Genomic DNA, 18263 nt, shown 5'->3' with positions numbered 1-18263 from the left:
CACATTTCTTTTTGCATCTGTGCCTTCTTTTTCTTTTTTTTCTTCCTCTTTTATTTATTTATTTATTTTATTTATTTATGTATGTATGTATTTATTTGTTTATTTATTTATAGTTTAGCTAAATCTCAGACGTTTATTTTCCTACAATTCTGGTCTCTGTAGCCATTCAAGCCCTGCCTACACACTCTCTCCTCCTGGAGACATGGGGATGTGCCACCACTACTGCTCTTAACCACAGCTGAAGCCAGAAAGGACTGATGGTGGTACTGGCCAGTGCTCACTGGGGTGGCTGCTGCTGGACCTGGGCCTCTGGGACTGCTCCAGGGTAGGAAAACCTCTAAAACACAGAGACAACTGCAAAGGGATGAATTTTCCCATCCACATGACTACATGCTCCTTTGCTTTCACCCTAATAGAAGACTGTGCTTTAAAGAAAACTTCACCCTGTGCTGAACTATATTTCAAAGGTCCCTGATGTGTAAGAGGTCACCAGCAATAGGCCCACTACTGGTCTCCAAAATGGGATTTTACTGGAAACACACTAATTTCCACCATGGTCTAATTCCTTGCATAAAGAAACTTCTTCTCTGCTACACCCCAGAGGTCTCCATCTGATCTGCTCTATGAGAAGATCACAAACTTCTGACATAGCCCAAGCAGGCTGAAAACTGTAATTCAAATGCTGAATTAAGAAACTTGGTGGGGCAAGAGGGGAGTGGAATATATAAAGAATATTATGTACAGGAAAAAAGTCAAGCAGGATAAGGGGGGCAAATTCTCTGCTTGGGCAGCCCGAGTCCACTGGAGTCAATGTAATTATGCCAGCAAAGATTCTGGCCCTGTACTTGCATTTCCTAGACAAAGTGAATGTCTTTGTTGTTCTGAACTAAAAGCTAAATTTTCTAGCATGAACACTTCAGGATGCACTATTTTTGCCAGAATGGAAAAGGCTTCATCTCACTGTGGGTCTTGACCTCTTTCTCTATCTGTCTCGCTTGCTCATAAAAAAAACCTTGAAGTAAAACAATTTCCTCAAGTCAAGTCTGCCTCCAACAGAATTAATTATTTATTTTTTAAATCCAGAAATGATTTCAGCTTGCACCCCAGGTGGGAAGTTAAAAAGAGGGAACCCATTTGAAACTTTGTCACAGTAGGCAGAACAGTTGCTTTGCAGCCCTTGCCTGGCTAAGGGTGCACTGCTTCACAGCTACACTGTAAAGTGTTAAAAATCCTCCCCCCCACCCCAGAATATATATATATGTATGTATAAAAAAAAATCCCCTGTCCACCTCTCAGTACAGAAAAGGACCTCATCACACTGCAAAAATAGCAGTACCCACTTTGGTCAATTAAAACAAACAAAAAAAAGCATACATTATTTTTTTTCTTTTAAATCTGTGTACTTACCTATAATAACCAATACAGCTAAAAGCACTACCTACATAGGCAAAACTTGGTATTGCATAATTCGTATAAATTTGTATCCCCTCCCCCCAATATTAATTGGAAGATGAAAAACATGAAAGGTTAATAGAAAAAACACCAAAATACTGAAAATATTGCTGGTCGATTACAATTCTTAAGCGGCAACTATACACAGCCACGATATGCTTTATAAATGTGAGATAAAGGTATAACTGTCTAAAAAATCCATGATGTCACACATTTTTCGCATCTGGAGTACAAAATATTTTGTCATAAAAATGGTAAAGATTTAAAATTATAATAAATGCAGCAAAACAAGTGTAGTGATGTCAATTTTTTTGTAGTTTTTTTTCTTTTTTTGTTTTTTTTTCCATTTTTTCGATTTCAAGGCAAGGCACGTAATGTGGACATTATATCTTCGTGCAAATTAGGATTACTGGAAAGAGTATTTTAAATTTTTAAAGAGACATAGAGGCAAAATGTCTGCCCATGCACATTATATTTCTGTCAATATGTGAAAATTGTTGAACAAGGCTAACTTCTGAAAGCACCATGCAAGTTTACAGCACCCTGTAATTAGACTTACATTAAGAGTGCATTATTTAAATACAACATATCCCCATCCTGGTATTACCAGTTTGTAAACGGTAAGCTTTGCCCTTGTGACATGGATTTGCCTATGTCTTTGTCTCTATGATGTAGATTTTACAGAAACATGTAAACCCTATGGGTTCTTGATGCAACAAGTAACTTTAAATAAATAAATCCTACCCCTCTGCGGAGGCAGCAGCTAAACCAACATAAGTGCTGTGTTTCCATTGATTTCTTATTCTCAAGGACGTGATTTGTCTTGACTTAATGCCTTTTAATGCCCTCAAAAACTGAGGGGAAAAGTAAGTTCGTTCAAAGTAATTTTTTATTTTTATTTTTAATCCCCTCAATTTAGAGTCCAAGGGCTGAAGGACTTATAGTGATGACCTCTTAGATATGATTTTTAAATTGCACTTGCCTCTGTAAGTGTTTCTTTAGTGGGGAAAAATGTCACTTTTTTCCTTTTCTTTTTTTACTGTTGCATGAGAAGATAACACTTTTATTTGTGTAGAGGCATTTCTTCCATAGAGCCTGTGTGTTCATACCGATTGAAAATTTCAAACTGCATAACACACTAGAAAAAGGCTTAATTAAGGGCCAAAGTTTAATAAATCCATACTGATAACTAAAGGCTACAGAGCTTATTTTAAAAACATTGAGAAATCAGACTGTTGAGAAAATGTCTGGCTCACAGCCCTTGTCCTCCTGCAGCTCTGCTGTTGCTGCCTAGCCTTTGTTTTGTGAGATAACCAGGAATAGTGATCTCATGCGTAAACAACAGGAATACTAAACCAATAGAACTAGCTTATCATGCAAATATTAAGGCATCTAGAAAGTCAGTTAAAATATATTGTCGGAGACAGAACATCTATTTCCCAGCGGACTTCATATAACAAAGGCTACTTAGGAGGAGCTGCATTCTACCCATCAGTGAAATATCATCGACCCTTTGTATATCATCTCAGTTTCAACCATAAGGGAATTAATGATTGTAAGAGCTGCAATTGCTGGTCTATTTTTGTTCTTCTTTCTTCAGGTTCTTTTCTCATACTGTCTTCTTTTCTTTTTTCTTTTTTTAATTTTGTTTTTAATTTTGTTTCCATCAGTTGCTTGTTTCTGCTTGAAGGAAAGGCTCTCCAATTATGTTCAAACCATAATTTGGGACATTTGTCGGCAGGATCGGTGTCCTATTTGATACTTGGAAAGGAACCAAGCTAGCCCAGGTACCAGGACTGTTGAAAAGGGGAAAGAGACAAGGAGGGAGAGAGAGAGAAAAAAAAATTAAACATGTATACAATGAATTTGAATCAAGGTCCAGCTAATAATAATAATAACACTACTTAAGATAAAGCAGGAAACAAAATTTGTGAATGTAACTTGAGATTCTACTTCCTAGTTTTCTTTGTGAAAGTATGAATAGTTTGAAAGAAAAGTAATTGTGTTGAATTTGGTAGCAAGTTGTATGAGTCCTGAGTTACACTAAGTGGTCTGTTTGTTTATGAAAGCCCCCACAAATGTCAGATGCAAATATATAGAGCAGATAAACTAAACCATATAAGTGACACTATGCAGTGTAATGGACGTCATTTAAGAGCTAGTGAAATATACTACAGGGTACAGGTGTTCTTTTTTCAAGGATACAGTATAAAAATTCAGTGGATCAGCATCCTGAGAGGTTTCCTCCCCTCTCCACCATCACAAGGTGGGCCTCTGAGATGCACAGATGACCATAAAAACAGAGGACTTTTTATGTTCAAAAAACCTGCTTTTAAAAAAAGCTCCCTAAGAATGTCAGTCTAAGAAACACCAACTAACACAGGATCTGATAATCTAAACACTTGCAGCCGAGGGTAGCTGTGAGTCGAGGGTAACAGTGAGTACCATATTGTTTTTCAACAAGCCTCTGAGAAAGAAAATATTTTCAAGGACAATTCAACGACTTAGGAACTTAAGTCATCATTACAAAAGAACTCTGTCACTAAGGAGATGAAGTCCCAACAGCATTCACAGGTTCACCAGGCACCAACCAGTAGTACTTGCAAGATGGATACTCAAAGACAGGTCTCAGCTGCTGGTATCCAGTACCCAGCAGCCTGAGCAGCCCTTTTCTTAGATGTGGTTCTGGCAACCCAGCAGTCCAGACCAAACAATCCTACACTATACGGTTCTATTACTTCAAAGAAAGTTTTGTCATGTTTATTCAGAAGGAAAACAGCATCATTAAGTCAGCACCATTGCCAAAGACCTAATACCAACACTGGACAGCATGCAAACACACCCTTCCTCTGCATTTCACTGTATTGAGCTTTTCTAGTGTTTATCACAAATGTAAGTGTTTACTTGGATTTACATTTTGGCATTAGACTAACAAGCATCCTGATAACACATCTAAAGCTCTTCAATGTGTGTACTGTGGAGGCAAAAAGTTTTCTTCCCTCTATATGTTTTGTCCCTTTTCTTTACTGCTTTCTCCCTGGACAAGCAGATGCACCTTTATGGCAACAGGTATGAAGAGGAAAATAGGCCCTTTTTATTTATTTATTTCAAATGTTCGTGACATAATTACATTTCATTTGGCAGCCTTTCGTGATCATTTCAGTTGCTGAAAAGTGCTTAACTTATTTTGTGAATTCCAGGGGACACGTTTCTCAGGCCTTTCATATTAAAATCAAATTACGAACAACTTCTGTCATTTACTTCTGTTGGAAAATACTTACCTCCCTAAACCTTCTAATTTACTATTTTAACTCCTAGCAATTAATTTCAGCTGCTATGCTTTACACACACAAAAAAGTGCCAGTAGTTCCTGACCTGTATGTTTCAATGATGGCCATATTCCCAAAGGAGAAGGACTAATTTTATTTCCTGAAGGAATTACAATAAATATTAATATCTTAATGTTTTCAATGCCTGAAGTACAAATACTATTCAATAAGGCTGTTGGGTTTTCTTTCTTCAATTGGATGTATTCTTGACAGACACCTAAGAATCTGCAGTTTTAACCTTTCCAGAATTTTTTAATTGCTGTTTTCAAATTATAAGATCAGCTAATATGCTTAAATTTTTGTTGTTTTAATTCTATTGACTATTACAAAAAAAAAAATCTGCTATTGGATAAAAATAAAACGTTTTGAAATTTAAAAATCACAGTTAGACCACTAATCTTGAAGCACTCACAAAGACTTAAACCGTGTTATGCATGAAAGATTTTTCCAAGACTATATAATGAAAAAAATATGTTCCAAAAATAAAAAAAAGAATCAATATCAAAATTTCATTTAGGAGGCCTAATTGTTTCAATTTACTCTTTATCTTCCTTCACAATCTCTTTCAAATGCATTTTTTGTTCCTTCCATTTTGGATTTCAGTGATGTTAAGAAGTAAATTCTGAAATAACAGACACAAAGCAAATTGCTTCCAAGCATGTGAATTTATAAAAATAAGAACTAGTAATAAAAAAATAAAGAGCCAAGCAGATTTGTTTGCTTAGGATCTGTCTGGATACATGTTTTACAATGCACAGTTCTTTGCTGTCCTGTTACATGGGATTTACAGTGTTTAGAGACTTCAAAAAAATACAACACTAGCTCAAAGAATATAAATTTTGTTTGAGGTTAACACTCTATTTAAAAAATTTCTGTGGCAAAGGCTAAACACACAGGCTCCAGGTTATCTTTCTGAAGATTTATAGTGCACTTCAATGATTGGATAAATACAGTTTTGACTTTTTGCTTTATTTTAAAGTTGCCATCCTTCTAGTGACAACAGTGAGTGAAAGAAACAAGTCAGTGCTGACTAAAAGCAAATTATTATTTGCAGTGAAATTTTTGTCTTCTACTTCAAATACCAGACAGAGATCTTGATTTCTATGGAAATTGCCCAATAAAAATAAGTTTTAGCAAGTTCCCAATATGACTGTTGTTGCCATATGACCTCCCAGTTTAATATAGGTGTTTATTTAAACCTTTCAAGCCTCCCACCTTGTATTATGACCATGACAAAAATGCAGACTGCAAGAAATTTGTCAGTGCTACTTATGAATCCTGAGGGAGTAATACATCACCCATGTTAACACTGTGTATATCCCACAGGAGTTTCAAAGTCCCTTGGACTGCTCACGCCAGGCCTTTTGCCAGAGGTGGTGATGCAGGCAGTGGAGCACCTGTGGGACAAGGACAGCCACACGCTGTCTGCCTGCAGGGCTGGAACAGCCAGCACTTCCACACCTCTGGAGGCAGCTGGAGTCCCGGTCTAAACAACACACACTGGGCACAGTCTGGCTGTCTGGCAGCTGGGAAGAATGGCCCATTCCCTCTGTTTGCTGGTATTCCTTAAGTCATTTTTTTCAAGGCTTAATGAGTTCTGGTTGTAGTTTAGCAAATAACATTATCATACTACAGGTTATTAACTACAGTTACTCTAGTATTAGTAACCCTAATACTAGAGTTACTAGGATGTAACTCTATTTTGGGCCACTCTCGTGCAGGTACCAGCACCAGAGGCTTACTGCAGACAAAGGAAGAAAACTGAATGAAAGCCTTTGAGGAAACTGCCCTAGTTACAGCACGGAGCTCTGAAAACAGCTGTAACACAACTGTGAATAACCAAACACACCACACAGGCTCTGCTAAGCTACATGCCTCTGTCTGTCTATCCAATATTCCCACGACCTCCCTATACACTTATGGCCACTTTGTTGGACTTTCAGCTACCCTATGAGCCACTCTCAGCTTTGCAGTTCCCCAACACTCCAGTACGAAGCCAAGTTCTTCTTGCCAAGAAGAGCAAGGTCCCCCTGTTAGCCTTCTCCAGCCTACTCGGAAGAGACCTCTCTGAATATTGCAGAGTTTAGCTTCTGCAATGGAAACCATCCACGTGTTTTCTGCAGAACATCCCAGCAGAAATGACAGTCACTTCTGGCTGCAAGGCTAACTCTGCTTGGACACCCACATGAGCAGGATATGAGGGAACACCTTCCCCTTTTCCATACCAGTTTATCTTCACGATAGCAGTTGGTGTGAGTCCCAGTTAAAATTCAGCACTTGGTTTCACAAAACCAGAGGCAGTACTCAGCTTCTGTCCAATAAGTACCTCAGCCAGGGAAGCAAAAATTCTTTCTGTTGCCCAGGACAGAGACAAGGTAGTTGTCCTTGCAGAAATTAATAGGACGTGCACATGACTTCTCCTTCAGATAAGAAATCTTTGTAATGTATGAGTGGAATAAAGCAGGTCTACCCCACACTCCAGTTTACTAATCCTGAGGAAATCTGTTATCCATGTGCTGACAGTAGTTATAATATAAATGCCTTTCCATTGAAACATGAAGTGAGACCTAAAAAAACTGCTCAAGGCTAAGTTTTGAAGAAAATTACATGACAAGTGTCATGAGAGTCTTTTGTTAGATTCGGATCCATTTTTATTGCAGGACCACCTTCCTAAAGCACTACACTTTTGAGTAATTTCACTACTGATAGCAGTTTTCTCTTCACCATAGCTAGACTATTAGATATGTTATACAGTCATCAGTTCCCTCTATATCCACAGGAAGTATAATGTATTTATCTGTTCAAATACAATAAAACAGCAAAGGAAAATTCTTCAAGCATCCTACAGGGTTAACATTCTCTATTACACTTTCCATTACAGTTTCCAGATGTTAATTCAATCAAGATTTCTGCCATGATTTCCTCTCAATGATAATAATTGCTGTTTCAAGAACCTCTGATTAAAATATTACTGGAATGGACCACAAGTAGTGCTTACATTATATGTATATACAGTCCACTTTTGAGGTTATAATAACATAAAGAGCATAATAATGTTAAGCAATTAACTAAATGCAATAAAAAATAAATCTAATCTGACCTGAGTAAATGTGGAGGTTTTTCAGATTCTTATTTTCCACCAGTTAATACCTTCTTTCTTTTAGTTTCAGAAGTCTGTAAGAATATTTTGCCATTCAGAAAATATATCTAAAGCAGTATTTCCTTCGTACAGCTTTACTATCACATATGTGAACTCACTAGCTTACAAAAGGTAGACCAGATCCTGCAAAGTCAGTTTTTGGACAGAAAAGGTAGAAATACCTTCAATGTTGAGTGAAGTGACAATTGTAAACCACCAACCAAGGCACATCTATCTTTGTAGTAAATGCTTTCCCACGCAAATACTGGGACTTTTACCATTTAAAATTACTTGGATCATAAGAACTTTGGAAATGCAATTTAGCTACCCTCAGTGCCCTGGCTTAATTCCCAATTCTGCATTTCTGCCAAAAGAATAACCACTTTTCCAACATCTATTTAGTGGAGTACCTCTGTTACCATTCTGATCTGGCATCCATGGGCAAACAGCTGCCAAATTTCACCTCGAAGTTGAGCGCTTGTTTCAAGAGATGCATTAAGTGTATCTCAGATTAGTTTAGGATGACTTTTACAGTTTAGCAGGCACATACCACCCATCTAGCAGATGGAAGAGTTAAAGACCTCCCAATTTATGCCCACAGAAGGGAAAAGGGAAATCTCCTATAAGAACACTATTTATTCTATTCCCTTCAGACTTTTTTTTATGGCAGTGTAACACAAAAAGGTACACAAAGATCAGGAAGAGGCTACAGAACCCATTGCTAACAAAGAATACCCACAACAGAGGGAGGGCCCAGAGAAACGGTGCATGTCCATGCTTTAGACCATTCATGTATGACAATTTGGTGCAGGAACAGTGCTAACAGAGGATTTCAAACATGCACTTGCACATGTGAGCTGTGCACATGAAAGCTGTGACCAAGTCAAGCCAAACCATGGAAAACGTGCTTGGTTACCAGAGTCCACTGGGTTGCCTATGAAAAACTAACTCTCAACTTTACATACCTGCACTACTTTTCTCTTTTCCCAAATATTAGTATTTCCATTTCATAGCATTAGAATTTTTACTTTAGCACTTTAAAAAAAAAAAATGTTACTACATGTTTATGAAATGAGAATGACTAAATAATAATGCAGATGATCCTAACTGCACCAAACAAAGAGACAAGCAAAAAAATCCCCAAACAAATCAGTTCTACTGATTCAAAAGAAGCAATTGGAGGTAAGATGATAAAGTAGAAAGCTGGAGTACCCAAGGGGTTAAAGATACAGTTTACACTTGGGAATTCTCTATAATATGCTCCTCCTTCCCTAGCAGCTGCCAAAAATCATCTGACAGGAAACATAAGATTAAGTTTGTCCCACCTAAGTGAACAAAGAGATCTCAGAACAGGCAACCAGTTCACTGCAGAGCAAGAACTTTTCTAATCCTGCTGGAATCTGTAGTGCTGCTCAGAAATTATTACTGAAGCAGTTTTCTTTATTTTACATCTTGCTTCTAGATCAACTCATTAATTTTGGTCACACTGCAGTTCTTGTTGCTTCTCCCATAAAGTTTAACTTAAAGCTCCAAACATAATCATGTGGAAAATGGACATTATTGATTCCTATGGTCCATTGTTCCCCCATTCTAAGTCCCTGAAGTTCAAGTTCAATCTGGAATTACATCATGTCTGGTTTCTCCTGGTTACCAGACGGCTTGAGACGTGACCACAGCTACAGAAAAAACAAACAGCCTTCTTCACGCTTCGGCTCCCCTATCGATTCAAACATAAACTTTTTTTCCTTTCTCTCAAGTATGCTTCAAGTATGGAGCATGGTTAATTTAGAGATTAAGTTCCAAATTAGATTATCTAATGGCATCCTAATGGATTGCTGACCCATTTCCTGTGGGATGGCAGCATGCAAGTCTGGCTTGAATACAACTAATTTCTTAGGAAGTGTTCAGAAGATGTTTGCCTGGATGTGGGGGAAACTGTTCTGCACATCTTTCTGCATTACAGAGTTGAACAAAACTATTAAAATTAATAATCTGAATTGATAAAAATAAGAAATCATTATATTTTTTCTCTGTGAATATTTTTACAATCAGGAAACTTCAGCCTTTTTTTTCTTAAATTGTAATGAAATAGTACTTTTATTCCAAACCATTGCTGGGGACAGGAACGAGGGAGGGATACAGGTCGGAGTGTATGAACTACTGCTCAAACAGGTGTCTATGTCTGCCAAAATGCTCTTCCACAGACACGCTGCTGACTGTGTAATTTTAGATATGTTTTCTCAATACCAAACATGTACAAGATACTGTGCTATAAAAACAATATGCACCCATTCTCAGTTCCCCTCCGACCTCTTTCACAAATCAGATTATCCCATTTGATTGCCTTATCAGCACTGTTACCATAAACACATAGTGGTGCTGGGGAGGGGTGGGGGGGAGTAATGGAGCTTGGAATGCTGAATACCCCTCAGCTACAGCTGAGAAAGAAATTCAGCACTCTGAGAACAGAGCTCTCCTCAGCATTTCCAGGAATGAGCCAGCTGTTGTACTATGCTGATGTGTCAAGATAACAGAATGAAAGCATGAAATTCTAGCCTAGTCCATTTGCCTGGATACGGTAAAGGTAATGTTAAGCAGTTCATGCAGAATTATTGTTAAAAGAATTAATATAAATAAAATACATTTCTCAATAGCTGAGTTGAAATGTACACTCTGGCAATGAAAAGTTGCTAACAGTCTGTGGAAGACTTGCAAATACTCCACATGGTCTAGGAGAGACCCATCATGCCAGCTTTTATGAGTATTTATACTGGAAATACCATCAATGGTGTAATGAGTGGCTTCGATTTAGTATCAAACTCATGCTATCAGCCTCACAAACATGGCCCCATTTTTTGTCACTCTCACTCATTTCTTAAGTGTACTTTTTGCATACATTCTTGCCCTCACATAATGACTGAAACTGTATTTTTCTGAATGAGCCTTACAGATTTTCACAGCTTTCCTTTGCCTTCTGTCTCAATGAAAACAGAACTGCCGTTATCAAAAAAAATAAGGATTTGGGTTTTTTTCATGGTTTTGGGTATCTTCTTCATATGTACACCAAAAAAATTACCTAAATAATCATAAAAGTACTGGAGAACTTACTTCTATTGATGTACCATAAATGTTCTAAGTAAGCAATGAAAAAATCAAACCAACCCGAGCAAAACTTGTAGATGGTTTGGGTATGAGGAGAAAAGTAAAAATTATTACTTCTAAATACTTCACCAAGTAACTGGGGTTGTTCTTTCCATTTTATTTTGTGGTTTTTATTTCCTTTAGAGATACTAGAATGTTTAACTCAACTATGAAGAATATTAATCTATTTTTTGTGATCACTATTCCTTGCAAGTCTTGTTTAGTTTTGTAGAAAATGGTGTATTAGTGATCTAAGTTTTTGTGTCTTGTTGTTCCTTTTATGTTTAGTATTATTCATATTTTCTTTTCTGCAAATTTTAGCCTTTGCATATAAGCCATTACTGTCTTATACCTGAACCTTTAAATGCCAACAGATACATAATTTTCTGAGGAAACAAAACAAAAGAAAACAAAATTTGAAATCTATGCATTGTACCTACCATGAGGTGTGACAGGTAAACATAATAAGACAAAGAACATAGAATTAACAGAAGATTTTTGTCATTCACTTTCCCCAAACTTCCAAGGTGTGGTTCACCAACAATTCTTTATGACCGAGCTTTCAACCTGACTATCTCTACTACCTGATATCTGTAGAGACATGGCAGCTAACACTGAGGGATTGCCAACTTTTTCACCTGCCTGATATCAATAATACTTCTGAAAAATCAGTATACTTAACCAAAAAAGCCTGATGTAAAAGGTGAGATTGAGAACAATCAAAATGAGCTCTGCAGATCTAAGGAAATCCCATAATCAAGCATTTATCAAACCATTTGGAGTTTCAGTAACTTGTCTGGACTGGGATATATTTCTTCACCAACCTGTGACAATTACTCTCATTTTTTAACATTCGTTTTAATGTTAGAAAGGCTCACTGCTCCTCAGCCTGTGCAGGTATAATTACACTTCTTAGGTCTTCATTTCTGTGGGATTTGAAGAATGTCATATTTCAAAACCCAACAACTAAAAGCCATCTGCTTAGGCAGAATGGTTTGTTTCCTTGTTCTTCAAGGCTGTAATCCAAGAGCAAGTGGCATAGCCTAGGCCTCTAATGAAATGCCCATTGCAGAATTTGTGCCCAAGCTCTTCTGGCAGTGCTCATGTCTGTTGGCAGGGCCACAGTGGCAGGCAGCATTCTGGGAGTGATCTGCAAAGCAGTGTGGACTATAACAGCAAATGAATCGTGGAGAAGGCTTCTCTTCACCACCAAAATTATCTTGATCATGACATAGAAATGTTTTCCCCCACTTTTCCTTTCTTTTCAAAATTTATACTCAGGGTGTTATATGATGGTACTGGAAAAGAGAATTCAGCAAACGCTAGGACAGTGCTTCAATCAGTATAATTGGCATTGCTGTAAGGGGGCTTGAGTGACAACTGATTAAAACTGTGTGAGGATGTTTCTAGATAGGTTGTTGTGATGTAATTTTCTAGCACCTGTCAATGCCCCGAAAAATGCCACTTTGTAGTGGGATAATCAATAACCCCCTCTGTGCCATAAAAGCTCACTTTGGATTCACTACTGGCAGTACATTGAAAACTCTGGCAATTACTGCGTGGTGGGGATTTGTAATGTGAATCACAGCCCTTGAGGAGATGACGTGAATCCATTAGCTAATTTTCCATTGTACTATTTAATATATAAGGAAAGAAATCACAAGGCCTTATTTCACCATCACAATTCTTCCAGATTTAAAACATTGTTTTAGAAAAAATTAAAAAAAAAAAATAAAAACCAAACCAAACAAAAATATTAAACTTCGGATTTGTAAACAGCACCAATGTTCAAATTCAGTAATTTCCCTTCCAAGCTGATTCTCAAAAGTCCCAAAACTTCTAACAATCCATAGTAACATCAATACAATGAATTAAAAGGCATTTTTTACATAATACATATAAATTACACTCACACACATACTCACACTATCCAGAAGTAAATATATTTTCATGTACACATAAATTTAAAAAAAAGAAACTTTAAATTATTTCATGAGTGAGTGGCTAATACTTCATCTGATAGGCTCCCAACCTACAAGCTTTACATATACAACCCATATCAAGTGTTGAGTGCTGCAGACAATCCTGTACATGAAAGGGGAGAAAACCGATGTACCAAAATTATGTTGATTTGTTTATATGTATATTTAGATAAACATACACCTTCTGCTGTTACCATAATCCACTATATGCCAAGAGATGTAAAATCTAATAAATTAATAATTTATCAAAGGTTAATGGACTTTATTGTTTGATTTATTTTGGGGGGGGTGGGTCTCATAGAAAAATAAACTCTAAGGTCCCAACTCTAAAAATAAACCACTAAGGTCCTAAAAATATGAGCGCAAATGACATTTTTAAAACCTAAGATCAGTATTTCCTTCAACTCGCAAACCCTTTGCATAGGACAGCACAATGTTATTTCAGGTGTTACATTAAGGGACTGTCTCTAGTCAGCTTACATGAAAGATAATCTGAATGCATTTAGAGAAATGTTACACACATATTTTGATCATAATGCTGTCACATATGCCTCTAGAGGCCCACTAAAACAGATATTGTCGCTCTATGCAATTTTTTTAGAGGTGGTGTAGGGGGTGGAAATAATTAAAATGTTACCTTTGCCAAGCAATTCCCAATGTATCCTCACTGGCACTGGGGTATAAATGCCTGCCGTTTTGATTCATGGTCCAGTCACAAATTCTCAGCTGTCAATTGAAACCTAGCAGTCAGATATGGATCGAGCATACTACAGTTTTTAGTATTTAAATGAATACATGCAAACTAGTACTGTACATGGCAAAAGTCTTATTTTCTCAAGAAGTAACTTTAAAAATAAAACAAAGAAAAATAACCTATTTTGAGAAATAAATGCCTAAAGACTTTTAAAATATAATGCTATTTTAATATAATCCTCTATTAATAAAGCATTAAAGAGTAACTAGCGTGTAGCAAACAATTAGCCATTATTAGATTACAAACTGAGCTGGAATAAAAGGAAATGTTAATAATCAATAGCGTGATACTTTAAGAAAGGAAATAATTATGCTGGCTTTTTAAGCAATGCTCTATATAATGTATATTGAGTAAGGTAAAATATGATCAATATCTTTTAGCATGCTTTTTGTGAAACATAGAAGACATGCAATTTATAGAAAATTTGCCAAAATTAAACAAACTGTATGTTGTTATCTTTAAGAAGAGTAGAGGTGTTTTGTAACTGGCGTAGTTTATTAATCTAGTGTTACTGAAAGTGGTATTAGCAAGAGGTGATAAAATAATCTAATCTTGCTCAGTCTCAGAAAAGTAGAATTTAAAATACTTTACTGCATTTTAATATAATGAAGAATGTACTAAATATTAGCTGAAACAAATTCTTCCCAGACCCTCAAATCATCAGTTCTGCCTTCACAGATTGCTTAAGCAACCCTTGGCATTTCTATTTATTTAACAGCTGCCCAATAGTGTTAGCAGATTTATTGAAAATATATGCTGCTTATTTTTTAGCTTTAAAAAGTGAGCTTATCTGGCTTCTGAAGAAAATATATGTTTTATCCTCTGTATAGTCATGTTTATATAAATTGCTGTACTATTATATATGATTAAGCACTCTTAATTGAAGATTATGTTGCTGAGTTTAATTGCATTCAATGCATTTTAGTTTTCTCTATCCATGTTCACATTCTTGAGATAGCACAGGCTACAGCAAACAAACTACAATAAACTGTTTTCACAGGAGCACAATTTATTGCAGTCTTTTCCTGAAAAATACAAATGCTGAGGACAAGACAATATTGCAAACCTGACCCTGTCTGGCTGTTAGACTAATAAGCTTCCTGCTGTTAAGGTCTGAGAAATGGAAATGTTAGTCTTTGATGTTTTCATAGGGATTGTTTCTTGTTTGTTATCTAAAGAACTCCAAGGGACCTTCTAAAAGCCATTAAAAGCATGACTAAACCACATGAAATTAACCAGAAAAGGAAACATGCAGTTAAAAAGTTTGCTAGAGGTAACAGTGAATAATATATTAAACATGTTTAAAGAAATGGATAAGTAAACACTTTATTTAGTCACTATGCAAAAGAGGATCCTGAGCCTGATTTTAATAATGAAAACATAATAAAATATGTCAGCCCAGTTACTCAGTGTACTGTAGACATATTTCTGCTATTACCCTTAAGAATGTCATCATCTTCACTACAAAAGCATATTTTAAAGATTCATAACTTAGCTATAAAAACTCACTTGCAGCTGAAACAAAAGACTGAAAGGTTAAACCCTCCCACCCATCCCCCTCTTTTACTTCTTCACAAAACATAAATCTATGAATAAAAGCCCTTTGGCTGATTAAAACCATTAAAAATATACTAAAATCACAAACTTAGTATTACCAAATTATTATATTCACTTGGGTCTAACCCAGAAATTTGGTAAGCACTTAGCTTGCTATACAGAACCTAATTGCATTTGCCATTTGAGGAAAACAGAAAGAGACTGATATATTGCATTTTAGTAAATTAGCTTCTGCACTAAATCACTGTATTCTTCCCACAGTCTGTATGAAAGCCTTCCACACATACAGTTAATGTGTTACATTTATCATTAAGAAAGCACCACAAAGCTTTTGAAACATATTTCATAAATGTTAGTAATGACATGCTTCTTATTATATACAGTCGTGTTTACCTCAATTCACATACTTCCACATACTGCAAAGATAATAATGCAACATGTGCGTTTTATAACCAAACCGTTAGCATGTACATGCACATTTATATGAAAGTTCATGCTCCATGAGACTCACAGTTAGTACTGCATTGCTATTCACTGCATCAGCTGCACCATGCTTGCAGTACTGACAACACTGTGTGTGGAGAGGTTCAGGTTTGCATGACAACTGGTTCTGTGACAAGCCCAGGGCTGTATTAGTTGTACTGAAATACACCCTCCCAACTTTAAAAACTGCTGTTCCACACTCCTCACTAGGCTCACATAACTGTCCCATTGTCTTTTAAAATTAACTGCATGGATATTTTTTTATTATTTTTAAATCTGCCTCACATAAAACTTTCTCTCCCAAGTCACTGTTATTGAAAAATCTCTGCATGTCTAAGATTCAGAAATACCACTTCCAAAGTCTTCATCTGCATTTTGTCCATGTGTTGAGTGGTTTCTGGGTAAAAATAATGTAGAATTTAATAGAACTCTGTAAGTCCGGGCTGCATTTGATGGAAGAAGTCTGTTCACAGCAGCAGTGGGAGGCTGCCCTTGGAGGATGTCCAGACAGCCCAGCAGGGAAAGTTTGGGTGCACAGACCTGACACGAGTACCAAGCTTTGGAAGGACATAAGGCACTTCATCACAGTATTTCAAGTGCTATATGTCGTCTGGAGTCATACTGAAAGCTTTCTGTCCAGTTATTTTCCTCAGAGTAACCTAGGTACCTCTAAAATTATGTCACAGTGCTAGCTAGAGATGAGAAGGCACAGTCAATCTTACCCACTACGAGCCATCTAAAAGAGTTTCTCTGCAGGATATGTGAAGAGGAGAGGCAGGAAACTACTTGAGAAAACTTACATTCCTCAGTAGAGGGACACAAGAAATGGTCCCCAGGATATATCTAACAACTGCTGAAAACACCACGAATTTTCTCAAATATTATGAATAAAAAATAAATGGCCTGTCTTGACATATGACATGGTAAAAAGTCTTTTCTAGAAGGCTGCTGAACAGACTTGACCTTCAGTCCACAGCTCTGTGTTTTCTTAGCAAGGCAAACTACAGGAACCTCACTACCATAACACCTTCCAACCTCAAAACATTATAAAGTATTTTCTTATTCATCTCTCATTTAACCACAAAAGAAAGAGGATGAGTCTATTTTATGAAGTGGAAAAGGATGCTTAGCCTTGCGGGAGATGAAGAATCCTCACAGGTAGCCCAGCCATTTTCCTAGTCCTGGATCCTAGGCTCTGCCCTTATGCCTATGGTACATCCCCACTGCTGCATTCATGAGGCAGCAGAGAGCACCAAGCACACTGCATGTGTTTCTCCTGGGAGGCAGCACAACTCTCCCATTCACCTCAGACATTTTACAGGAAGAGGACACAAGCCTCAAAGTGGACACAGTCCTGGAGACAAGCAAAGCAGTAGACCAAGTACTTCTGTTCTGTAAAATGCCAGGAAACTGATTTTGTTTTGCACTTTCCAGATCTGTGAGACATACTGATGTGAAGTTCTACCCAAGTGCTAGATTTTACTATAGCTGTCTTCACAGTTTCAACAGCACCTTGCAAGCACAACCATCCTGCAGCATTTTAAGTATGCAAATCACACATACATTAAAAACCCACAGACAAGAGCTCCATCTTTAATCAGAATATGAATCATTTTCAGGGGTTAGTATTTAAGCAGATTTTGTAGTCTTGTATCTAAAGAATGGCCAAGACTAACACTCATTTCAAGTTTCTGCATAGATAGTGAAAGAAGAATTGTATTTTGGAAAGTGTAATAGGAGACTGCTATAGCTTCTGTTAGTTGAGAAAAGCCCATAAAACTTAACATTTGCATATTGTCATTGTTCTGACTGAAACTTCCTTTAAATGTGTTTCCTTTCTAGCAAGCATATGTGAAAGGTGACCTCTTAGCCATTTACATACCTCCCTGACTATCATGTGACCCAGTTTTACGTCAAACTGTCAATTATGATAAGGGACACAATAAGAACAGGCTAAGTGTTGATAACCTGTTTCCTGACTTTACTGACAAGTTCTCTTTAGGAGTCTGCCTGTGTTCTTCTTTCAGCCTGCTGCTGAATGCAAAAGTAACATCCACCCAAAACATTTTGTAAACAAATACTATGTGTTCAGTCGACATTTAAGCACACCATTTCCATGATTAATAGTACGAAGAGAACTATATTTTGAACTGTGCAGCTCAATAACTAAAGGATGCATCTGGTAAGAACAACTTTCTACTGAAAAGACAGAGAAGGCATTTGTAGGAAATAAAAAGCTTTCTATGGTTTTCTGATTTTTGAGACCTTATTACTGCGTACATTGAAAAAGTCTCACTCATAATTGTAAAATCTGTGCAAAAATCATGAACACAGCATACCATACCGAGAAAGTGCAAGCTTTAGTGAAAGCCATGTCACTAAGTTTACCAGTGCAAAGACTGGAAGAGTCCATTAACTTCTCAACA

General features: G+C 36.8%; 1 protein-coding gene across 6 annotated transcripts in view; it reads right to left on the bottom strand.

The window, feature by feature from the left end:
• Positions 1-2606: 2606 nt before the first annotated feature.
• NFIB (nuclear factor I B) overlaps positions 2607-18263 on the bottom strand; it is a 164298-nt gene continuing 148641 nt past the window's right edge. For 4 of the 6 annotated variants that reach the window (XM_014874243.2, XM_014874321.2, XM_014874471.2 and 1 more), the window contains 2 exons: positions 13681-13769; positions 2607-3248 (listed from right to left, as the gene is read on the bottom strand). In XM_014874243.2, the coding sequence (XP_014729729.1) occupies positions 3119-3248; positions 13681-13769 (219 nt within the window). In that variant the 3' untranslated portion in view covers positions 2607-3118. The remainder of the gene's footprint in view (positions 3249-13680; positions 13770-18263) is intronic. The other 2 variants (XM_014874400.2, XM_088156817.1) reach the window with 1 other exon arrangement.

Source organism: Sturnus vulgaris, chromosome Z (genome assembly GCF_052056855.1).
Source record: "Sturnus vulgaris isolate bStuVul1 chromosome Z, bStuVul1.hap1, whole genome shotgun sequence".
Lineage (NCBI taxonomy): Eukaryota > Metazoa > Chordata > Aves > Passeriformes > Sturnidae > Sturnus > Sturnus vulgaris.
This window is presented reverse-complemented; position numbering and strand designations above follow the sequence as displayed.